We start from the raw sequence: 24,358 nt of genomic DNA on the forward strand, positions 1-24,358 counted from the left end.
AGAAACGGAAATGGAAAGCGTGGGCAGCGTGCAATTGTTGCGTGCATGGAACTTTCGTCCCGATCGCAGTTGGCGCGCTTCCAAGTGCTTACGTTGCTTTCTTGCTCATCTTTGCAAGCTTGCACAAAATACACTTTAGCTCTGAGATTTAGCTGCACACACCCGCACTTCCAAGTCCCAAGACAATTGCAAACTTCTCCTGGCTCGCATCATACCTGCTTATCGCGCATTCCAATTCAGAAGTACCTGACACTCATGATATGAGCACGATGATGCTTCAATCACACTTGAGCCTTAGCTGCGGTCCCCGAGGGGGCGTACCAGGCCTGGTCACCGTGCCAGGGTTCACTGTGCCCAATGCGCGGACGTGGCACCAGCGACGGCCGGATGGCAGGCGGCATGTTCAATGGCGCTGTCCTACAGCAACACCGCCACAGTCGCCTGCGGGAGCCGTTGCCCCGGACTTGCCCGGCACCTGCACACCGGTACGTATCTAAGATGGCTGCTGCCCGCATGCATACCGTCTCGTGGCCCCAAAAATGACAGCTGCTATCCCTTCTTTTTAGGACCCAAACATAGCAGCCTGGGAGCTGCTGCGAGACTTCACTCTGAAGGAGTTCCGCGGCATTGCCCAGGCTCCGTACCTGAGCTCGGCTGCAAGCAGGCAGCGGCTCCGGGAAGCCCTCAAGGTCAGTTGAACGTTACCGCATCTTGCGCAATGCTGCAGTAACACTCTCGCCATCTGGTTCGGGCTGCTCTTGAGCGCCTCTTACGCTGCCCTATGCAACGTGCTCGCAGCTTGCCTACTCAGACCCCAGCGTGCCGGCCGGCTGGCTGGGTGCAGGCCACCCGGACGTCGAGGTGTTGCTGGGGGTGGTGGCCAGCGACGTCAAGTTCGCGGCGCGGGCGTATCGCGACTGGTGCGAGGAGCTGCAGCTGGAGCTGGTGAAGCCCGACTCACGGGTGCGTGGGTGGATATGGCGGGGTGGAGTGGGTGGATGCACGCGGGGTGGTGGATGGGAAGCACCTGTGTGCGGGTTGCGTGGCTCAGGAGGCCGCATTGCACAGCCAAACGACCGATAGCTGGTGTGGGACTGAACCCGTATCATGCAATATTTTCCTGGGGCTGGCAGCTTGCAACGCGGCAGCATCAGCAATCCTCTGTAGTGTACGTGGTGTATGTGTGTATGTGTGTGTGTGTGTGTGTGTGTGTGTGTGTGTGTGTGTGTGTGTGTGTGTGTGTGTGTGTGTGTGTGTGTGTGTGTGTGTGTGTGTGTGTGTGTGTGTGTGTGTGTGTGTTAACACAACAACAAAATGAAGCCCGCCCAGGCGGCGCCGGTTTTAGTTACGGATACCTGTGTGTGTTAAAAAAGGAAACGAAAGCCCGCCCAACGACGGCGCCGGGGTTACTTACCGATACCTGTGGGTATGTGTGTGTGCGTGTGTGCGTGTGCGTGCGTGTGTGTGTGTGTGTGTGTGTGTGTGTGTGTGTGTGCGTATGTGCGTTTTAAACGCTCTGGTGGCGTCTATACCTACGCTTCACACGGCTTCACTGCCTGGCTCCGTGTGCGAGAACTCACGACAATCAGAGACGCGACTCTGATTGTCGAAGATCCAGAGTCCAGACATCTCGGTGCACGCTGTTGCGACCATACGTTTCCCCTGCCCACAGCGCACAGCCCACAGCCCACAGCGCACAGCTACCATACCCTGGGGTCCAGCAGGTTTCCATGCATTGCCTACACTCCCGTTACATCCCTCTAGGTGCACTTGTCAAGTTCGGCTAGTCTCTCAACCATGCCAAGTCCATGACCAACGAGTTCCTAAGGGTACCTGCGAGCAGAGAACGCACGTCTCGGCACGGGGGCGGCCGCCCGTGGTGGCGCTTCCCCGAAGCCCAGAACGCAGCTATCGGCCACTAGAGCCCCGAGCGAAAACGGAACGCCGAAATTAGCAGCAAACAGCTGCACAACGCAGATAACCCTGCATGAGTACCGCATGCACGAGGGGACTCCGTAACGGAACGCAGGAAACACGGAGTTTAACGTGCGTGCATATAGCCTCCGGCTGTATGCCGTAGCATGTATACACTGTACTGCTGTGTCACTACTAAGTATTCAACAATAATACATACAGCGCTGGCCATGCGAGCCAGTGAGCGCTTTTCATGCGCCACTTCGGCTAGAAGAGCATTCGCAGGGGTCGGAGCCGTCGGACGAGTTGTAGATCAATAAAGGCGGCATTCCCTTAATGCTGGCCACGTGCCCGGATGAGAAGTCACCGGCTACGTTTGCTAGGGGTTGAGTTGTTGGAAATCACACTGGATAATGGGAGCGGGTCGTGTGAATTGGTGTGCATGATGGGTAATTATCTGCGTATGCATTGTTGTGTGGCACAGGTGGATGGCGTGGTGGACGCAATGCAGGTACGCGGCGGTGTGTACCTAAAGTACAACTCCAAAACCAAGGTAAGGAAGCCGCGCCTTTTAGCAGATTAGCTTCATAGGAAGTACGCGGGGCGCTGAAGCTCGAGGTAGCTGCTAGCACTTTGCGGTGCTGCCGTGCAACCCACGGCACCCTTATTACGGCGAGGTATGCCCCAGCTTGCCGAACTTGGCGCGCCCTGTTTGCTTGCTTACCAGTTCCAGTCTTAGCTCTTGACTTCTCTGCGTGTGGTGCTCTCTGGATTGCAGCTGTGCTACGTCAGCCGCTATGACGGAAAGGACCGCGGCGTGCTGATCCAGCTCGGGCAGTTGCAGTTGGGGCATTTCCCACTCGGGTTCTTTGATGAAGCCATGTCGAAGCCACCACCGAGCTTCTAAGGTGTAGTCATTGAACTTGACGTTTGCGCAAGGTCATAGCCTCATACGTGCTGTCAGGTTATGTGCACGGGAGCGGGCCCTGCAACGCAGCGCACCCTCAGCGTGTACGGATACCCCTCGGCGGCTGCGCGGCCATGCCGGTGTCCGGTGGCTTTGCGAAGATTAAGGATGTGCGGCTGTGTGTTTTTGTTACGCGATTGTGCTCTATGACCCGCGTCGTGATGATTTTGCTGGTGTCGGCGAACAGTGTCCGACGGATTCATGGCAAGAAATGCTTTGCAGTGCGCCGCGCAACTAATATGCAACGGACATATTGCTAATGCCTGGCTCCGCAAGGATGCCTTTATGGGGCTGGCGTGAGGTGTCCATGCCGCGTGGACGCACCCCAGCGTGGGCCGCGTGGGCGGGGACATCGACTGTGTAGCGGTGTGCGCGACTGCTAAACCCAGGTCCAGGGCTTAATCCGGACAAGACGAAGCATTGAAAGGAGCACAGTCCCAAAACATTCATAAGGTCAGGACTCCAAGACGGTGTGAAATTCGGCAAGGTGATGTCAAGAGTTGAAACCGGACGCTTTTGCGCGTCCTCTTTCCCTAGGGAACATCTTTCTATGATACTGTATAGTACATGTGAATGATCACAAGCAAATTGACACCTTTCCCACATTACGATTTCCAAGGCTCGCCGAAGCGAGCGGAACAGTCGGTTAAAGCGGCCACTGTGCACTCGAGAATTTCTGTCTCAGGCGCTGCCCTGTCCTGGTCCTCTGGAACTATCACTAGGTCTCAACACGTAGCACCACTCGCCATGCTTCGGTTACGGCGAGGACGAGGGCAACCGCTCCTCGCCAGATTGTGCTTGGGCCGGGCGTGATTTTTAAGAGGCACATGTGTTACGCCGCCACAATGATTCAATATATGTGCTCTAACAATTATCAACAGGCAAACGGCCAATACATGCGACGCTGAGCAACGCTGACTGTCAAGTTCGAGTTGGAGCGTCCGCAGCAGAAATGTCATTCACCTGTAACTTAATGACAATTAGGGCGGCGCCTTGAAGAACGTGAGAGCGGGCGGGGCAGCCGGGGCTCCTCCTGTGCGCGTGACTGATACATCTGAGGGAAACAAAACTGGCCAGCCCTCCGCTGGGGCTGACCAACCCCATTTGTTTTATAATGCTTAACTCTGCACTTGCCCACAATGACCGCAGGTGCCCGGTGACGCGGAAATGGCGAAGTCGACAGGGAAAGTCGATTGTGCCTGCGCTTTGAGGCCACACAGCCCTGAGACTGCATGTTCTGATGTCTCTTGCTCAGAAGCTGCAGCACCAGACAGGGAATGCACTTCTTTGGGGTCCATCGGCAAGGGGCTCGAGCGGTCGAGCACGGATGTAACAACAGCAGTGCTACGCGCAAGCAATCTTGCAGCTGGAGCAGACCCAGAAAGGGTCGGAGCCTTGTTCGGGTGCGTGCGGCGCTGTGGGTTACGTCCTGCCCTCCAGCTGGCTGACTAAGGCAGATGGCCTCGACGCCCTTACTTGATGCAGGACCTGCGGCTCAGTGGAGGGTGTAAGAATGATGCCAGACTCCGAGGGCGTCATTGCGCTGGTGACATTCAAGTGTGCCAAGGTGCGGCCTGGGCCTATCTTCACGGCCACCCTCCTGACTCAGCCAGGCGCATGACAAGGTGCATGACAGGGCGCATGACACATCCACTGAGAGCTATCACTGGCGCCCTTGCCTGCTGTAGGCCGCGGCACACGCGCAGGCTTCCCTGGACTGCGCGCAAGACACTGGCATCACCAGCGCCAACAAGGCGCTGCGTGTGGAGCTGGCGGGAGCGGATGACACCGTCCCAGCGGCACCCAGTAGTTGTGCGGCGGCGCGTGCTGATGCCGTGAGCTCTGGCGACCTGCACCTGCTGCAAAACCACGAAACCAGCGACAGCGTGCCTGGCTCCTCTCTTCCTGGCACGGCATCCAACGGCCGCAGCATGCTAGACGAGTTCTTGTCCGTGCGGCCGGCGGAGTCTACTACGGCTGCGGCCGCACAGACACCTGTTGCTGCCACCCAGCAGCGGCAGTCGCACCCGGTAACCGGCACCTCCGGCGGCCCGAGCTGGGCTGACATGGCGGATGAAAGCGAGGGGGGCGATGAGCAAGCCTCTGCCACTTTTGATGTTGGTAGCGGAGGGCGGTACGACAGTGCGTGCGAGGGCGCGGTGGGCGAGGGGGCGCCCGCGGATGAGGATGACGCCATTGTGTTTGACGACGGCGATGATGAGAACGTGATGGCTGGGCCTACAGCCGCCGCGGCCGCGGCAGAGCTGGCGGCAGCGGCCGCCGCGGCGGATGCGGCGCTCGAGGCCGAGAGCCTGTTGATGGAAGCGTGTGCTGTCGGCATGCGTGGCTCCGGCGGCAGCTTCAGTGGCGGCGCCCACGGCAGTCGCTTTGCGCAGGCGGCGCAACTGCTCCCGTCCTTTGGCCGCACCAGCTACGGCAGTGGCGGCAACGCGAACGGCGGAGAGGGCAGCAGCAGGCTGCTGCTGGCAGCCACACAGCCGCGCGGGCAGCTCCACCAGTCAGTGGCGCAGTCCTGGGAGGCCCGCCACCTGTGGCTGGGCAATCTGCTGCCGACAACAACCGGCGCGCAGCTCGAGCGCCTGTTTGCGTGAGTTGTGTTCTGTAACCAGTGCAGCAGTGTGGCTTTCTTGCTGTTTGCAGTACTTGGCTTCACCCGCCCTGCAGCCGCGCGCTCGTGCCCGCTGGCCTTCCGCATCGCTCCTGAGTTGCGAATGGTTCATGCGCGCCTGGAGTAGTAATGCAAAGTAATTGCCGCCAGCCTAGCAACGCGCACTCTTGACACGCCACGCCTGCCCACAGGCCGTACGGTCCGCTGGAGTCTGTGAGGGTGTTCGCCGACCGGAACTTCGCCTTCGTCAACTTCATGACCGCCCAGGTGAATCTATACTTACTCGTGTTTCACCACAGCTTGGATATGAGTTCACATTGCGCAGTCATGCGTAACCTGGGGGCTAGCCCTCCCCCAGGGTTTCCCATACGTCTACCATTATAGATAGGTTGACATCGGTGCTCCATCCCCCACGCGTGTGCAGCATGCCTCCACGGCAAAGGCGGCGCTGGAGGGCCAGCCGGCGTTCGGGATCACCGGCGGCCGGCCTCTCCTCATCCGCTACCAGCAGCAGCGCCAGCAACAGCAACAACAGCAGGGCGCAGCGCCGGCTGCGACAGCAGCCTTCGGCCACTCCTCCTCGGCCTCTTCATTGCCACAAGGCCAGCAGCCGCCGTCGCTGTTCGGCGGGCTCATGCGCGACGATGGCGGCGACCGCCGCCAACAGGCACAGCCGCCGTCGCTGCCACTCGAGCTAGGCATGATGACGCTGTCGCTGCCCGGCTCGGGTGGTGATGGCATTGCTGGCAGCGGCGATACTTTGTCGTCTGCAGCGGCGGCAGCCATGGCAGCAGCTTCAGCGGCATCCGGCGGTGGTCTAGCCGGAAGCCTAGCCTCCCCCAGCTCCTACCTGTCTTCGCTGTTTGCCGGCATTGGAAACCGCTCCGCTCAGCCGCTGCTGACGCACGTTGCGCCGGCAGGCGCCGCTGCGGGCGCTGCTGGCGAGGACGCTCCGACCGGCGCCGCCAACTTGTTTGGCAGGGCCTCGCTCGGCAGCGGCGACGGCGCCAGCCAGCCGCATCCGCCGTCGTCGCAGCAGCACGGGGAGCGCAGCTCGGTCAGCGGCAGCCTCAGCTCCATTGTGTACTGTGGAAATGGCGGCGTTGACAGCGGTGCCAGCACGTTCCCGGGCGGTATGGAGGCCAGCATGGAGCCCGGCGGCTCCCCGAGCAATCTGGGCGCCGGCTGGATGCAGCAGGCTGGTGGTCTGGCGGCAGGTGGCGGCGGCGGCGCTGCGGCTGGCGGCGACGACCGCCTCAGTCGCAACCTGTGGTGAGTCATCACGGGCGTGTGCTGTATGTCTGGATGTGGATGGGTCCTTGGCTTGCTTCTGCAAGGATGTAAAAGTGTATGTTGTGTCTGGTGCAGGCTGGGCAACCTTGTTTCCAACGTGGACCGGGGAGCTTTAGAGGTCCTATTTGGGTGAGCGGGGGCCGGGCCAAGGAGACCTGATCATCTAGCCCGCGTTCCCATTGTATGTTAGCCGCGTGCGTGCCCTGAGACTGAGTGGATGGCTGAGTGTCACTTTGCCCACTCCCCATGCCATGCAGCCGCTACGGTCCGCTGGAGTCGGTTCGCGTGTTTCCGGACCGCAACTTCGCCTTCGTCAACTACCTCTCGGCTTCGGTGCGTTTTAGCAAGCCCTGCCCATAGCTGCAATAAGCATGTTTGCTCCTCGAGGCCATGCATCCAGCTATGGCTATGATTATATACGGTGCCTGGGCCCCGTATTCATGTACAGGATGCGGCCACTGCCAAGGCCGCTCTTGATGGCCAGCCCGCACCGACGGTGACACCCGTGGACCGCGCACTGGAGGTCCGATTCCAACAACGCCAGGCCCAGCAGCACCTGCAGCAACAGCAGCAGCAGCAACAGTCGCAGCCGCAGCAACCTTTCGCGGCGGGCGGCATCGCTTCGGGTTCCCGCGCGTCATCGGCTTGCGGGCCGCTCAGCGCCGTGCCGCCCGCTCACCGCATGAGCTCGATGTTCAGCGGCCCAGTCAGCGGCCAACTTGGCTGCGAGATGGCTCGCCCCAACAGCAGCGGCGGCAGCAGCAGCGTGCCTGTCGTTGACGTCATGGCGGGCGCCTTTGGTGGCGGCACCGGCGGCGGAGGCGGCAGCGGCAGTGCCCCGTTTCTTGCCCCGGCAGTAGGCCTGGGTGCGGTGGGGTCAGACTGGGAGTCTGCGATGGTAGGCAGCAGCGTGTTGTCGGCAGGCGGAATGGGCAGCGGCGCCGGTGGCGGTATGCCGGGCAGCACCTACTCGCTGCCCGAGGGGCGCCCCAACCGGCACCTGTGGCTGGGCAACATCCCGCACAACGTCGACAAGGCCGAGCTGGAGGCACTGTTCAGGTGTGTGAGCGTGTGTGTACGTGTGGTACGTGTGCGTGTGCGTGCGTGCGTGTGCATATGTGTGCATGTGCGCGTGCGGAGGAGCCGCAGTGCGTTGCGGGAAGGCAGGCAGTCTAGACAGATCTGCATGGGTGCATGCATACCGGAGAGCGGACATGCATGGTTCACTAGAGGCACGAGGCAATGAGAGCAGTGAGCGCAGGCTGATCTGGCGGCAGCGGACGCATACGCGCTTGATTGGGCAGTAACCGACTCTCCCTGCTGGCCTGCGCCCTCTCGCTCGCAGCCGCTTCGGGCCGCTGGAGTCGGTGCGTGTGTTCCCAGACCGCAACTTCTGCTTCGTCAACTTCGTGCTTCCCCAACATGCGGCGGCCGCCAGGCTCGCACTTGACGGCCAGCCCGCGCCGTCCGTCACCGGCGCAAGGCCTCTGTTCGTGAGGTACCAGCGCGATCAGCCAAAGTAAGCACCGCGCTAGCTCATCTCAAAGACATGTAGCCTGACAATGAGTCCCAGTTGCTTGGCCCCCGTAAACGTCTCGCTTGTCGTACACCGCCATCTGATCAAGTACGCTCTTCCTTGTGCCATCGCCAGGGCGCGCGACGGCAAGCCGGGCGGTGACGGCCGTGATGCCGCCGCTACAGCCGCGGCGGCCGCAGCGGCTGCGGCGACGCTGTTCGGCGGCGGCGGTCCGGGCTCTGCCGCCGCCGCCACGACCTCTGCCGCCGCCCAGGCCTTTTTGGGCATGCCAGCAGCCGGTGGCGCCCGCCCCATGAGCGGTGGTCCCCTGGACATGGTTGGGGGCTTGGGCGGACTGCCTGGTGGGCTGCCCGGTATGAGTGCTGAGGTCGGCACGCAGCAGCAGCAGCAGCAGCAGCAACAAATGGCGGAAGCGCTGGCGGCGGCGTCTCTGTCGACCCAGACCTGGTTTGCCGACGCCGGTGGAGCGGGAGGTGACATTGGTGACCTCGCCGCGGCGCTGAAGATGGAGCCGGCCGCAAACCTGTCCAACATGCTCAACCCCAACAACGTCCACTACGACCACCAGCTCGCGTCCTGGTGGGTGTGTGCATGCATGGCGCCCCGCCGCGCAATGCACCCAAGCCCATGCCGGAAACAGCGAACGCGGCCATATGCACCGCCGCACCATGCATGTCACAACATCGCTAGTACGGCAGCTGGCCACGCGACGTACCGTACTGTACCTTACTCGCCCTGGTGACTGCTGTATGCGCAGGTACAAGCTACTGACGCGGGAGGCCAAGCTGGCGCTTAGCGGTCGGGACGAGGCCGGCGGCGGGCTCGAGGCCGCGGCAGCCGCGGCGGGCAGTGCCGCCGCCCCAGGCGACCTGTCGCAGCCGCCCCTCAGCCTGGACCCCTTTACCGCGCAGCTGCTTGACGGCGGCCCCATTCCCGTGGACGTGAGAGCGCTATCGCCTTCCGACGCGGCTGCCACATCCACTGGCAGCAGCCGCGCGGCGGTGGCGCGGCCCTCCATCGAGGCAGCTGCTGGCGCTGCATGCACAAGCCCTGTCGGCGGGCCCGGCGCGGCTGCCAGCACGCACAGCAGTGTGGGCGCCGTGTCGACTGCAGGCAGCGGTGCTGTGGTGCAGCCAGCACAGCAGCGGCTGCTGGCGCAGCTGCAGGAACAGACCATGTCGCAGCCGGGCTCGCAGGGCCCCGCCAGCGGCTCGAGCCTCCCCAACTTCCTGGGGTCCTCCCCGGCTGTTGCGGCTGCTACTGTTGGCGACCAGGCGGGCGTGTTCTTTGATATGCTGCTGTCAGAGGGCATCGGTGAACTGACACCGGGCCAAAGCCAGGACCACCAGCACGGCCAACAGCAACAGCAGCAGCAGCTTTCTGACGAACTGGTTACCATGCTGCGCTCCCTGCACATGCAGCAGAACCTGATGCAGGTGCAGCAGCAGGGGCAGGTCCAGCAGCAGCAGCAGCAGCAACAGCAACAGCAGCTGCATCACCAACAGCAGCTGCAGCTGCACCTGCAGCAACACGTACAACAACAGCGGCAGGCGTTTTCCAGCTTCATCCCACCGCCGGTCCCGCAGCTACGGCCCATGCCACCCCAGGTGTTCCACCACCGCAACCCGCAGCTGCAGGCCCAGCAGCAGGCAGAGAATGCCGCCCGGCGTCAACACATGCTGCTGCGGCAGCAGCAGATGCTACAGCAAGCGCAGCAGGCAGTCGCCAGCAGCAGCCAAATGGTGCTCAGACCATACGGCGTGACGTCCATGCCAGCACCGGGTGCCGCGGCCGCCGCCGGCTTCAGCGGCGTGGGCTTTGGCGGTGGCGGTGGAGTAGAGCAAGTACAGGCGCAGCTGCTTGCGCAGCAGCAGCTGCAGCTGCAGCAACAACGGCAACAGCAGCTGCAGCAACAGCTGCAACAACAACAGCAGCAACAGCTGCAACAGCAGCGACTGCAGCAACAGCAGCAATTGCAGCAACAGCAACTGCAACAGCAGCAACTACAGCAGCAGCAGCTGCAGCAGCTACAACAGCAGCAACTGCAGCAACAGCAGCTGGCGCAGCGGGCCCTACTGGAGGGCCCTGCAACTGCTGACGGGCCTCCTCTGGGGTTCCGCAACCCTGGCAGCAGCCTTGTCCGGGGGCAGCAGCAGCAGCTTGTGCCAGCTGGCGGGGTTTTGAGCTGGGGCATGCACGGCTCTCAGGGCCTGGCAGGCGCCGCTATGGTTGAGAACAACCCGGGTGGCACCATGGGGGCATTTGACATCGGGGCTGGGCAGGGGATGATGGGCGGCGGTCAGCAGGCAGCTGGCGGCGGTGGTGTGCGACCGCTGCTGGCGACCGTGCATCCCTTTGAGCTGGCGTCTGTTAATCCATCACAGCAGCTGCGGAGCCAGCAGCAGGGCTTTGAGTGGCGATAGGCTATTTCCGATCCGATTGCTGTTTGCACGCATTTCACCGTTGGCGGGTTGGTGCTCCACTAAATGCACACACACACACGCTAAAAGGAGGTCGTGTCTTACATGGAATGTGAAGGTGTGCTGGCGTGGCTTCCCCACTGTGTACGGGAGGCCCTCATCCGCCATGCTATAATGCAGTTTAGGCTCAGTAGAATTGGAGCAAAAACTAGGTACCGCTTGCACGGTACAATCCGTGAGGAGCAGTTGCGAACGAACCAACGGTTGCCAAGGGCGGGGTTCATCAACTGCATGTGCTTGGCGCCATGACGCGCTACCGGCTACAGCATTCATGTTAACCTGCAATTACTTGTGATGCACGACACATGGTTTGATCATGCTAGCTCATGTGCACGTCGTCACTGCTGGATAAGAACTGATGAGGTAGTAAGGATTATCGATGTGCTCGGCATATGCGTACGTAAAACCGTGTGAACTAAATCGACGTTGAGCGTTCCATGCAAACAGTCCTCTACAAACGCTCGGTATGTTACTAAATGTTGTGTAATATGGCAGAACTATGCTAAGGTGATAGCGGCTGGAATTATGTCACGAGAGAGCGCCGCAGCGAGGTGGCAATTCGGCAGCTATGGCACGTACCCAATACGTGTCAGAGGCACACACGCGTGTGCGCACGTGACAACAATTTGGTGAAATGCGAGGCATAACTCATGCGATTTCGATCTTATTACGGAAGATTGAGTCGCTGGCAAAGGAGAACCCCGAGAAACGCAAACTACCAACAGCACATGCATTACGCGGAGGAACGGTGGCCACATACATGAACGCACAGTGCCGTGCATGAGGGGATCCAGGGCCTCAAGCGGAGATGAATGCGGGGTAAGGATATGTGATGGGACAGGAATGCGGGGTAAGGAATGGTTGTTTATATGGAAGTGCCGGTGCCACATGATGATAGGCGTTGGGTGGATGGCATGGATGTGCAACTGTGCATGAACGTTTACCATGTGAGCTTGGAGTGGGTTTTTGGATGGATCCAATTCGTTCCTCCCCGTTCCCCATCCCCAGAACCGCGACGTCTCCGCCGCCAACGTGATCCGTGTGCTCCTCCTGCTGAAGCTGATGGGCTTCGAGCGGCCGATCAAGCTGCAGCGGCCGCCATGGCCGCCGGCGGCGGCGGGGCCGGGCTGAGAGCCTGAACGGCGCTAGCAGGGCGTGGGGCTGAGGGTGCACGTGTCGATTGGCGGCGAGTGACGTGACTAGTTTGTTAGCTGCGGGTTAGCACGGACTGTGCACCCCACCCAACCGGCCATGTCCGGATTTGCGGGGATGCCAAAGGCCCCCAACATAGAGGCGTGTGCTTAGTAGGCGCCCGCGTCAAGGTGGCTGGGTTGATAACGACCCGGGATCAGCCCTTTTCCTGCCATAAGGCAGCCACCTCCTTGTTGGATGGACCTCGGACGAATCCAATTTGCAGTCCCCCATGGGAAGGCAACGGACCCCCTCTTCTCTGCGTGAATGAACGCATGCAGGTCGGAAGGGCAAGAGGTGTTATGAAGGAGTAAAAGAGGGCCCGCTTGTCATCAGATAGTAACGTACGGCAAGAAAGACGAGCAGAAGCAAGGGAGCTTTGTGTCGGCAGGCACATACGGGGAAGGTTGGCTGGACCCATATCACGTGCTTTATTTGCGGAGGCCTCAGCCGCCAAGGATGCGACTGGCATAGCCTGGACCACAGCCCAGGCAAGTAAGAGAATAAAATGAATAATGGAGGCAGAGGACGAGGCGAAGGTAGTTAAAGCGCATGGGCAGGAAGCTGCTGTGAGATGGACAGGGCTGGGCACGCAATTCAGGAGGCTGCGAGGGTGAATGGAAGATACCCCGTACCAGAATGCGCCCCAGAATGCGCTTTAGCAGTGTGAGGCGAGTGAGGCGTCGAATGAGTATGCGTACGGGGCGGCAGTGGACGCCCTGCTGGCGGGCTGCTGTAGGCCTGGCAGCTTGCCGATGCACGCTACCCGCTCCAGGCGCCTGGCCAGGTGATTACACGCCAGGATGCCCCAGGCCCGCCGTGGATGAGCACTGCATTGCACATGCATGCGGTACAGACTAGCGGCGGTCCACAGTGCATTAGCGGTCCATAAGTGCATAAGCGGTCCGTAAGTGTTCTCTATATGGGTAGCTCTTGGTTCTCTTGGTGCTGGTGGGTGGCATGTCCTACGCGCGGTAGTGGCGCCGGCTGCGGCTGTCACAGGCAGGCTGGGCCTCATACATGGGGCCGTGTTCATAGGCACGTACGATTGTCATGCACAACACCAGCTGCTGACACGAGAGGGAATACGATGCCGGTATGGCGGGTGGTGGTGGGGTGGCTGGGACTGACTGCCATGTCGCAGTTGTGATTGACTGGGCCTGGAGGGAGTGTGCCCCAAATTTAAGCACTGTGGTGTACATGTGAATAACGTTCGAACACAGCAACCGCGGGCCGAGCAGAACTCCGGGCCCAGCCCTTTTTCCAGCTGTACAAAGCTGACACCCCTTTTGTCTGCAATTGCATTGCAGGGGTATGGGTGGAGGGCGAGGGGGGCGCCGCCGGGCGGCCCGACGATAGGGAGAATATGGAGGTGGAGGAAGCCCTGTGAGGATGCCCCGGCCAAACTCAACCTACTGCGCTGCATACGGCACATGACCGGCTATGGCACAAAATTCATCGGGCATGACTTCATTCGGAATGGCAACTTGACTGTGAACTTCAGGCACAACAAGCGAGAGCAGGTCAGGAACTGACTCAGCTGCGTGCCGTGACAAGGTTGTGCCCCCCACACACAAACCACTGACTGAAGATACTGTATTTGCCTGTGCTATGCCAGCATGTCGGAGCAAAGTATGGCCGACCTGCGACCAACGTTCGTTTTCGTCAGTACAAAATTCAATGAGAAGCCCGCTTCGGGCTTCCTTACGCCGCGCATCCCCCTTAGACTCACAGTATTATCTTATGACACTCTGCACTCTAATCGCCTCTTATTAATGAATTGCAACACAAACATTTTGAATCGAGCGTGACGAACATCCATTTCTAGTAGAACTGGACAACAGCAGCCATATGGGCGTTGCAGAACGTTTAAATCTAGGGCATCAGACAGCTCCGCCCATGGCTCTTTGTTAACATACAACGCCGGCAGGTTGAAGCTGACGGGGGGGGGGGGGGCGCGGCGCACGCCAAAGTCTTCATCGCCAAATGCCACCAGCAAATCGACGGCCGCGACGGCTCGCCTCAGCCGTCGCGGGCGTTTCAGTGGTGAGTCGAGTTTGCTCGTTCATCGGCGCAATCGCGTTTGCCGACACAAAAACGCCGGGCAAGACATTGAATTGGGCCATAGCCACTCAGCACATGTAAGGAATGGTCTTATGGGATGTCATTGGCTTGGTGCTGGCACAGGCCGATTTCAGCCTGCAGCTGACGCTTGCGCGCTGGGTAGTTCTCAGCGCGCTGCCACGGAGTGATGGATCTCGTAAGGGCTTTGAGGGCGCTGGGCAGATAATAATATCTGAAAACGACGCCACACGAGCGACCCGAAAGTTGATTGAACAACCACAGCAGCAGTTGGCGGAAGAAACGCTTCGCGCATCCAGCCGGGCCGTGCTGGTAGCCTCACATAATGATATTAGAACCCTTCTGAAGTCCCGCACCTTGTTGCGCAGACTGCACTTAATGTCGTGAAGTCCTACCCCATCTCGACGGTTGTGGTGCCGTTGCTCCTTTTCCTGGTCCTGCTTGCCCTCGGTCTCTTCGGAGTGTTGAGTGCGTCAATCTCCCAAGCAAATGGGAACAAGGTAAATTGCCTGAGGGCTTCCATGCGCGGCGGCTGATTGACGGTCGTTGGGAACCGGACTGGTGCCTTGCTTGCGCACACGCTCACGTTCATGATCGTCCATGCGCGGGGTGCACGAGGTGAAAGCGCACGTCCGTGGACTGTGTAGTCCGGCAGGGGAGCATGGATGGAGTTTGTGGCTCTTTGAAGCTTGGATTATAGCAGCTGGGGTTCGGACAAGGATACGTACGGTAACGGGTGCTTTCCCTTTTGCATGCTTGATGAAAGCGCTCTGGTGTAGCTACTCCCCAAGCCTTCGGGCACTTTCTATACAATCCATTGGAATCAACAGGCAAAGGTTGTGTCTATCGCGGAGTCCTCCGCTTTCAGTATCGAGTAAGCAGGGCAGGGTAAACGGGCTGGAAGCTTTGCGACTTTTGTAACATGCCGCGCCTGCTGGCCGCCCGCTTTCATCACGTTACCCATGCTGACACTGCTCAACCTCCTCGCTCGCCACCATTGCAACCATAGCAGTGCACCTCTTCATTCCTGAGATAGATCCCACCCAATATGGATCTTCCACAGGACCAAGTTCGCAGCGGCTGTTGCACCCATGAAGCTGCTCCAGGCGGCTGTGCAGTACCGGCCCGCATACGACGCGGCCGTGATGCTCGTGAACGGCCTGGCCCCCGACCTGGTGGCTGAGGTGCGTGCCGTTCGATCCTTGGCCTCCGCCAAAACGCATGTGCGCAAAGCATCATGCGATTGCAAGACATGCATGCGTGGGTGCGTGCCTTACTTGGGCGCTGGCACCGCACGCATGCGTGCACATTGACTGTCGTCTGCGCCGATGACACGCGGGTGATGAGCATGAGCGATACATGAACATACGTTAACATGCGCTGCAGACGCCCCAAGGGTCGGTTCTCAGTCTGGCGCTGCTACCTGCCGGTGTGCTCGTGATGAGTTACCCTAACAGCTCAGCACTTCTCGGCGTGGATGTTTTCCAGGGTCTCACAGCCAATGGCAGCACACCGCTGCCGCCGCCCCTAGTGACAGCAGAGGCAAGTTGGCCAATTGAGGCGGGCACTGGGGGTTATTATGCCCTGACTTCATTCTCCTTGCAAGCGTCTGCGTTTTGCTCGCTCCCCGTGCGCCGCATGCATGCTGTGCGTGGCTCGCGTTCGTTTATTCCTCCAAGCTAATACCAGCTGGGGCCACCCTGTCCATGTGTGTGCCATGCTGCCAACCACGTGATATTAGGCGCTGACGGCCGTACGCGAGAACCGGCTTGTCATGACCGGGCCGTTCCTCACCGCCATTGGCCGCACAGTCGGTGTCCTGTGAGTGCGTGAGGCCCAGTTCCCTTGCTTGTGTGATTGCGTCCGTCATCCTACTTTTTTTGCTTGGCAGCGGGACGTGGCTGGACGCATGGCGGGCCGTGTCTGTACGAACCGACCCATCCAGGCTATGTCCGGGAGATGAGGTAGACGCTTGCGGCCTCAGACTAAAGGCGTGGTGTGGGCGAAGCCCACTCTTCCCTTGCGAGGGGAAACCGCATATCGTGTTCATTCGCACCGCCTAACCTTACCTACCCTGCCTTTCGGGCTTTGCATTGCAGCCAACCCATCTTCGTGCGCGTTGCGAACGAGAGCGTTACATTCCATGGCGGGCACGCCACACCCTCAACCAGGGCACTGTTAGACGTGTGCGGCGCCGCATGCGGTTATGACAGCACTACCAAGATGCGGTGGTGGGGCCTGGTGAGCACGTGACGTTGAGGACTGGGACGGACATCCTACCCAGCGCCCACGCATCGCATGCAGCACTCCTCTGTCCCGTGTCACTGGGGCCAACGGATTGCACTCCAGCATAGCTGACACCCGTTAGATAGCCCCAAAGTATGTATGTTCATCGGGCGGTGACGCATGGCTTAGCAGACAATCAACGGAAGGCTAGGGGCCATGCTGCGCGGTGGGGCTGGGGCCTTGATTGACAGTTGACACTTGGCACGTATGCTCGTGGTTGCGCCCATGTGTACATCGCAGGCCAGCATCTCAATCAGCGTGGAGGCTCTGCTCTCGGGCAGGTAGGCAGCAGCCTCCACTGCACGCAAACCCACTACATCTTACTGCGGCAACGAAGTTGCACTGCTGCCTATGTGCTACGGTATTAATCATTTATGTGCGCTAATGTGCGGATGGAGCCACACACACGCATGCACAAGGACATGCATACCGCAAACGATCTTACTTCATGTGTCCCAGCCTTGCTCTTGCTTGGGCACACGGGCAGCGCGCTAGTGCCGCTCCAAATCGCGTGCAAGGCCTCTGCGCATGTCTTTCCCTTTTGCTAGCTAATACATGCGCGTACGGGTTGTGTGCGGCCACGCACAGGGACTCTCCCAAAGCTGCCCTGGAGCACATGGGATACAACTACTGCCTCGCGTCCGACATGGCGGCAGCAGTTGTAGCGGCGGGCCCGAAACGGCGGACGCTGCGCGTCGTGACACAGTCCGCGACCCCGCCGCAGGACCCGGTCCACGTTGACATAAACCTGCTCGGTCACACGTGGACTCTGTCCGTGTCTACTGGCAGCAGCTGGACTCCGGTCTGGACGGCCTGGGCAATTGCTGTGGTGGTGGTAGCGGCCCTCACAATCTCCGCCCTGTTAGCGTGTGTGATCATTGCCTGGTGCGTGTGCGCTATCTATCAACGTACATGGGGTCATCCGTGTAGGGACGAGCGCTTGCGCCTGGTTAGCCTTGTGCTGAGTGCTGTTGTCAACCAACTGCTGCACCGCTCCTATCAGTGTCAGGCAGCACCAGGAGACCCTGTTCCCCTGCGCCCCATCTTCTGATCGCTTCCAGGCGCAAGCATCAGATGCTGCTGGAGGCCCTCCTTCCCAAGGAAGTAATCCGTGAAATGGAGGCGGACAGGCAGCTGGTGACACTCAAGCCCCCTGTGTTCATGGCGGGTGCGTCCGTGAGTGCGTGTTCGCACTCACCCGCCCGCTGTGGCATACGTGCCCGTGCGGTGTGCTGCTGCGGCATTTGTGGCTTGTCGTCCTTCGGAGGGCAACGCTGGATCCACGCATGGGTTCATCCCCCGGCGTTCATTCCACACCCTCCGTCACCGGCACACGCGCCCCTACCACTCGCTGCTGTGGTCAACCAAGCCCTCCGTCCCGCCCGGCGGCCGCCACCTCCCTCGCAGAAACGCCCGCCCAGATCCTGCTGGGGCTGCTGGAGGGGCTGCTGGACGGAGCTGACCCTGACGTCAAGGACATCGTGTTCCTGCGCTCAGCACTCATCCGCTCCATCGATTTCTACACGCCCCTCAACCTCAAGAGCCACATCCGTGACTCCGACCTGGATGTAAGCTGGGGCGGCGCCTGAAGTGGGCACGCATCGAGGGGAATGGCCTAGGATGGGCTGCGCGCTAGCTCCTGTACGGCGTCCCCAGCCCTTGCCATGCCCCCTCCTACTTAGTCCGAGTAGGTGCAACATTTATCCGGGTAGGTGCAGGTCATATCCGGGGAACCCCAGTTTTACGGGGAACGAGCTTTCCTAGAATGTGCCGCACACATTTTTAAAAGCATTCTCGATAAATGGTGCCTGGCCGTGAGTTTCCTTCGCACATCTGATTGACACCTGGCTCGCCACCCGCATCAACATCATACGTGCAGGCGGATGTGATCCACTCGCTGCTGCGGCAGCTGGCCAGCACCGGCAGCGGCCCCGACACCGCATGCCGCCGCACCTCGGACGGCGGCCTTGCCATCGACGACCTGCTCTTGCCCGCCCACATTAACCCCAGCAGCATCCTGGCTTCTCATCCCGACAACCCCAAAGACGAGGACTCCAGCAGCCGTGGGTTCACGCGCAGCACCCGCCTCAGCCGTCTGACCCCGCTTAAGGACGCCGCTGCTGCCAGCTCACTGCTGGCGATCGCCGGCGCGGCGGCGGCTGCTGGGCACGACAACGCACTGTCCCGCTCGCCGCCCGCCATCACGCAGCCGCAGCAGCTTTGCTTTGACACGATTGCGGACGCTCTGAACATTGTGCTGGCGCCCGGGCTCTTGGGCATGGCCGCCATCATGTACCCCTCGCCTGGTGCAGCAGCCGCAGGCGGCGTTCTCGGCGGCGACCCCGGCTCCTCACTAGGCCTGTGCAACAGCGGGCCCCGGCCCCCGTGCGAGCCGGCGCCCGCCTCCCTCAGTTTCCAAAGCGGCCTGCCCTGCGAGCACACGGCAAACAGTGGCGGCGCTCCTGACGCGTGCGCGCTGCTGCGGTGGGACCGCGGCGGCGGCACGGTGCAGCAGCCTTACGGCGCCAGCATGGACAGCGCCTGGCACCCGTCAGACAGCAGCGCCCCTGACATGTACGTGACTCCCGCCGGCGGGCTGCGATCAAACAGCAGCTGTGGCGGCGGGGCTGCGGCTGCTGGTGCCGTCGGCATGGTAAGCAGCGGCAGCGACCGACATGATCACTTTGGCGCCATGGTGGGTAACCAAAGCTCTCTACCGGTGTCCGCCTACACCACCCCCACGCCGGACCTGCAGCTGCAGCTGCAGGGCATGCAGCAGCAGGCTGAGGCTGCTCTGCTGAGTGCGCCGACTGCTAGGCCGGCGCCTACGGCCGAGGGGCCGGCGTCCATGCCCGCAGCAGCGGCGGCCCAAGCGCTGCAGACGCGGCCAGCCAGCATGCGGCGCCAGGGTGGCGGCAGGCGCAGCGCCAGTGGCCTAAGCCTGGCAGGCATCCTCGCCGCGCTCCGGTCCCACGCGCGCAGCAGCAGCTGTGACGGCACCGCCCCGCCATCCGGCGGAGGCGCGGCGGCACCGGCACCGGCCGCATCGGCGGGTGCCGCTGCAGCGGCGGCTGATAGGCCCCAGCAGCAGCGGCGACTCAGCAAGAGCAGGGAGCAGCAGCTGCAGGAGGCGAGGACGCTATCGCCGCAGGTCCTGCTACACATGCACCAGCAGCTGGCGGCGGCGACGGGTGGCAGTGTCGGCAGCCGCGCGCCGCCCCAGACGCCCACGCATGCGGTCATGGACTCACCCTTCCGTGCATCCTTGGACCTGGCTTCCCTTCCCGCAGCCACCATGGCATACCTCAACACAAAGCCGGCGGCGGTGCAGTCGCCGGTGGCGCCCCCGCAGCCGCCGCCGGCGCTGTTGCCGCCGCCACCGGTGATTGAGGATGTGGAGCGCCTGCTGGCTCGTGCGGACGACTGGTGTTTCGACACGTGGGCGCTGGACGAGGCCACGCAGGGCCACGCGCTGTCGGCGCTGGGGTTCTACCTGCTGCAGCGCCAGGGGCTGCTGAGCAAGCTGGGACTGGACCCGCTGGTCGTGGCCAGGTGCATGGGACGCACCAGTGGGGGGCATAGACTGCATACGGCATGCGCAACCCAAACGCCTTGGGGCGTATGTTGGCTTCCTTCCTTGCTAGGTCGTGCTCTCTCGGGCCAGAGTCAAACAGCCGATGTCGTGCGTGGGCCGTTGCTTACACCTGCAGGCTGCTGCGCACGATAGAGGCGGGCTACCAGCCCAACCCCTACCACAGCGCCACGCACGCGGCCGACGTGCTGCAGACGCTGCACGTGATCATCCAAGGCGCGGGACTGGCCGTTCACTACCTGGACCGCGTGCAGCTGCTGGCCGTGTACTTCGCAGCGGTAAGGCAATCGAGGCCACTTAGCTCAGCTGTTTCGGTGCCTTCCACAATTTGCGCCTTTTCCTTCATGCCCTATCTAGCCTTGCACTGTACGCCGGACTTGTACGCAATCTCAAAACTAGATAGGAATGCCGCCGCTGCGGGCTCGCTGCCACATATGTGTGTGCGTGCGTGCGTCGATTCCTTGCCGCCAACAGATTGTTCACGACCTTGGGCATCCGGGCCTCAACAATGACTTCCTCATCGCCACTGGGGACGCTCTGGCTGTGCGCTACAACGACCGCGCACCGCTTGAGAACCACCACGCCTCGTCCCTGTTCGAGCTCGTGACGCGTCCCGAGCTTAACGCCCTGGCTGCGCTCACCACCAGCGAGCGCAACGCATTCCGCAAGATGGTGCGCCCGCGCTGCTGGAGCCCCACCTCACATGATTACGCTGCGTACTTGCCTCCGACACGGCTTGTCAACCCAAGCCGCCCAGCCACAGTGCTGCCGCACATTACATGTGTCAGTTTACTCGTTTCCAAAACACATGGTCATTCCGTTTCCCCCTGTCTGCACACGCGCAGGTGATTGAGCTGGTCCTGGCCACGGACATGAAGCAGCACTTCGCGATCATCTCGCATTTCAACACGGTACACAGCCTGGTGGCACACACGCCCAACATAGGGGCGCAGCAGCAACCGGCCGGCGGCGCGCTGCTGCAGCGGCAGCGCTGCAGTGACATCATGGCCACCCCGCAGTCGCCACGCGGGTGCGTGCTGCTCTTCACGCTATGGCGCACATGCACATGCATATGACATATGAATACCTGAGTTATCCGCTTCCTAGGCCCCCAGGGACACCCCGGTTCGTGCGTTCGTTCGGCACCAAACTCAATGCTGGCGCAAACCGATGAGGTAGTTGTAGAACCTCCGGCCTCAGTCGGGAGAGTAGTGGGCGCAACCCACTTTTCCCTTGATGCGCGGGAACGACCTACTTTTAAGCTACCTAGCTATGCGAACGTCGCTATGCGAACGCATGCGAACGCCCACTGCTGCCGTGGCCAGTGTGATGTGCGTTAGGGCACAACAATGTGACGCGTGCGGGCGTCCCAATGCTGGAAGCGCTGTTCCCGGCAGCGGATTATGATGAGGAGCATTGTACGTGTGCACAATTACAAACCTTGGTCCCGCTACTTCCTCCCACACTGCTACATGCCGCCGTTGTTGTGCCCTTGCTTGGTCACACTCAACAGGCAGCGCGCCCAGCAGCACATGGCGTCCCTGGACTTGGAGGCCGCCGATGCAGCGGCAACCCAGGCCACCGGCCCAGAGCACCCGCCGCGGCCTCTGGACGATGCAGAGCGCCTGGTGACGTTGCAGGTCAGGCGGCTGGGTGGGGTGGGGTAACACAGCTGACGGTTACACCGCACCGCACGGTAGCTTGGGCGTGCGGCGGATTTCTGTACCTGACACCCATGCATGTTCCCCCATGAACTTTTAGGTGTGCCTCAAAGCCGCCGACATCGGGCATTTGGGTGAGAACAGCGACGTGCATGAGAGGTGAGTGCCTGTCTACCCGGGGGGCTGTCGCCGGATCGGCAAGCACACCAGCAAGGCGTGGTAGAAACGGATTTTGCAGTAGTCACGACAGTGCAGATAGATCTGCGTGCAGCAGGCCTTTTGCATGCCTGCCGCATGCCTACTTGACTTGTGCGCCAAGCCGCAAGTGATTCCGCCCGCGTGCTTTCATGCTGACACGCGCGCGCACACGGCGGCGCGCACATGCATGCAGGTGGCTGAGCAGCCTGGAGGAGGAGTTCTTCCGGCAGGGCGACAAGGAAAGGGCGCTGGGGCTGGCCATATCCCCGCTTTTTGATCGCAGCAAGAAGGGCGTGTCCAAGAGCCAGGTAACTGCTAGTGTCGGGTCGTCTGGCAGCGGGAAATCAACATATCAATGGCGTGCTTGAGTTTTACTTCAGCAGCTGCACTTAAAGCTTTTGATTTCTTAAATGGCATACCCGGAGCTACCGTATTGGGGGAGGGGTGCGCCACGCGGTGTCCCCTGCTGGCGGCACATGCACGCAGTGTGAACGTGTTTCCCCCCACTCGTCCTGTCTGGCCATCCAACAAACCGAAGCATTTTAAGGTCATACGCGGCACTACTGTGTGCGACAGGTGGGCTTCTATGATTTCGTGGCGCTGCCGCTCGTGCACGCGCTCGCGGCCGCCTTCCCTGGAGCCAAACCCATCGAGGCCGCGTTCAACAGAAACTACGTGCACTGGAAGGCGATTGAGGCGAAGCAGCAGACTTCCACGAGCTAGTAAAGTGGAGCCCTGCGGGAGCCAGGAGGGACGGGTTGGAGTTGGGCGCGCGGCTTTGGGGGAGCATGAACGAAGGCAGAACATGCATGCCTTAGCATCAGCCCATGAAACACGCACGGAGAGCTGTTGGGCATGTGCACGAATGCTAAAGGTGCAGCACGCACGCGAGTGGTAGGGCTGGACGTGCAAGTAAATAATGATGCCAATATAAAGTGTCTTACAAATGGCGTGCCAAAGCATTACGGTCTACGTGATTGTCAACATCATGCGTGGGCGGGGCGGGTTGGCCACATAATCGTGCCCCAACGCTCGCACACCGAATCACCTGGTTTGATCGCTCAAGGCATTCTGCAAGTTCCCATTCATATAGTGCACCCGTGCATATTGCGCGGATGTGACAGCAGGGCACATTCGTATGTGAGTTAAAACTTTGAACCGCAATCCGTTATGAGTCATAGTCGATGTCGAGGGCTGGAGTGCTTACCCAAGATCCACCCACGACATGAACACAGGGCAAGGTGAGGGATCGAAAGGTTTGGCCCAACGGTTTGGTCTCCATTCATAATTGAGAGATTTAGCCGTCATGTTTGATCATGACCTAGCCATTCTCAGCAGCCACTCATCTTCATTATTGTCACAGTTTACAGTGATAAACACGGGCTGCCCTTATGGACGGCGCAATCAAATTCCCGACATTTGTGGATGTAGTACGGGAGTGTGGGGCCGCCGTTGTACATGGCTAAGGAGACCTAGTCAAGTACAGGTTTCTTGTGTTGAGGATCCGGCGATGTGTACATATTGCATTGGCAGAGGCAGGTTGAGCTGGATTGCATAATTTGCATTCCAGAAATGTGTGTGCGTCGACGGCTTCATGTTGCAACGAGCAGGGGCAGGGGAGGGTGTGCCCCTGTGTCAAGGCCCTGTGCGTGGTGTTGTGTGCCGGGGCTTCGACAGATTTTAAGCCTCATGTTTGAACACTCTGTGTGTCAAGCGCAACCGCCCAAAACGTCTTCAGGCACAGGATGCATGCACGTTGCACCCGATGCTGCTGTGAATGGATAACACCAGGGGAATATGTGCCGTACATGCGTGGGGCACGCGGGGTTGTGAAGTCAGATCGAGTAAACGGAGTTTACATGGCTTGGTTGATCGGGGTTACTTGTTGAGCGGCGCCTTGTAAGGGTCCCTGACTCCCTGCAAGATGAAGGCAGTGCACGTGACACATGCAATCATGCATGCGGCCGCTCCTGGCTCTCGCATGATAGACGTGAGGTTACGTTCGCCGTTTGTGACCATCGGTGTGGCACCAGAGAACCGGGAACTGGGAATGTGGGAGTGGAGTGAGAAATGTGATGCGAGTCACGTGACTACGTGATGCACATGCGGTCAGAGTGTCAGACCTGTGGCTTTGTTCAACGCCAGCCTTCTAACACCGCTCCGGCCATTGCCTGTGTCAGGAGTAGACCAAAACACGTTGCTTCGTGTTCGGGGACGCGGCGATGGTGGGAGCGGACAGTGACGGCCCGCTGGCGCAGGTGGGCTGTCAGGTGATAAGGTTACGATACCTGGGTGAAGTGGGGCATCGCGCCATCGCCAGTGGCCTTGGTTCGCGCGTTGCCACCCGTCATGGGCTGCTGCACTTGCACCGCATTAACGGGTGCCCTCGCTTGCGCAACGGTTTCCCCGCTGCCCCCGCCGGCGCCTTCGTGCCGTCCCTGCTGCAACCAGCCCATCACCCTGCATATATTTGAAGGCCGTGACGAGAGACGGGGGCAGAGGCGACGGGACCATGGGTACCGTATGTG

The 24,358-nt window shown here is 60.7% G+C and overlaps 3 protein-coding genes across 4 annotated transcripts; all 3 read left to right on the forward strand.

Annotated features, from left to right (window-relative positions):
- Positions 1–103: 103 nt before the first annotated feature.
- CHLRE_09g389801v5 (uncharacterized protein) lies at positions 104–3,544 on the forward strand. Of its 2 annotated transcripts, none has more exons than XM_001694884.2 (5): positions 104–485; positions 567–689; positions 799–963; positions 2,399–2,467; positions 2,693–3,372. In XM_001694884.2, exons 1-5 carry the CDS (start codon positions 270–272, stop codon positions 2,819–2,821), a joined length of 702 nt encoding a protein of 233 aa, XP_001694936.2. In that variant the 5' UTR covers positions 104–269; the 3' UTR covers positions 2,822–3,372. The 2 variants fall into 2 exon arrangements, with proteins under 2 accessions (XP_001694936.2, XP_042921121.1); XM_043065518.1 differs by having other exon boundaries at positions 134–485; positions 2,693–3,544.
- Positions 3,545–3,759: 215 nt separating this feature from the next.
- CHLRE_09g389838v5 (uncharacterized protein) lies at positions 3,760–13,209 on the forward strand. Its single transcript, XM_043065520.1, has 12 exons — positions 3,760–3,883; positions 4,031–4,284; positions 4,367–4,448; positions 4,570–5,489; positions 5,702–5,777; positions 5,935–6,782; positions 6,879–6,932; positions 7,061–7,136; positions 7,252–7,862; positions 8,149–8,322; positions 8,455–8,919; positions 9,098–13,209. The coding sequence occupies exons 3-12, from the start codon at positions 4,395–4,397 to the stop codon at positions 10,761–10,763; spliced, it is 4,944 nt and encodes a 1,647-aa protein (XP_042921122.1). The 5' UTR covers positions 3,760–3,883; positions 4,031–4,284; positions 4,367–4,394; the 3' UTR covers positions 10,764–13,209.
- A 295-nt stretch (positions 13,210–13,504) lies between these two features.
- Positions 13,505–24,236, forward strand: CHLRE_09g389875v5 (uncharacterized protein). Its single transcript, XM_043065522.1, has 19 exons — positions 13,505–14,057; positions 14,462–14,593; positions 14,924–14,967; positions 15,157–15,277; positions 15,480–15,635; positions 15,835–15,914; positions 16,193–16,334; positions 16,620–16,660; positions 16,968–17,264; positions 17,441–17,547; positions 17,787–17,947; positions 18,259–19,931; positions 20,090–20,249; positions 20,446–20,643; positions 20,817–21,001; positions 21,485–21,611; positions 21,733–21,791; positions 22,024–22,138; positions 22,407–24,236. The coding sequence occupies exons 1-19, from the start codon at positions 13,998–14,000 to the stop codon at positions 22,551–22,553; spliced, it is 4,005 nt and encodes a 1,334-aa protein (XP_042921123.1). The 5' UTR covers positions 13,505–13,997; the 3' UTR covers positions 22,554–24,236.
- The last annotated feature ends 122 nt before the right edge of the window (positions 24,237–24,358 follow it).

The sequence above is a fragment of the Chlamydomonas reinhardtii genome, chromosome 9, assembly GCF_000002595.2.
Source record: "Chlamydomonas reinhardtii strain CC-503 cw92 mt+ chromosome 9, whole genome shotgun sequence".
Classification (NCBI taxonomy): Eukaryota; Viridiplantae; Chlorophyta; class Chlorophyceae; order Chlamydomonadales; family Chlamydomonadaceae; genus Chlamydomonas; species Chlamydomonas reinhardtii.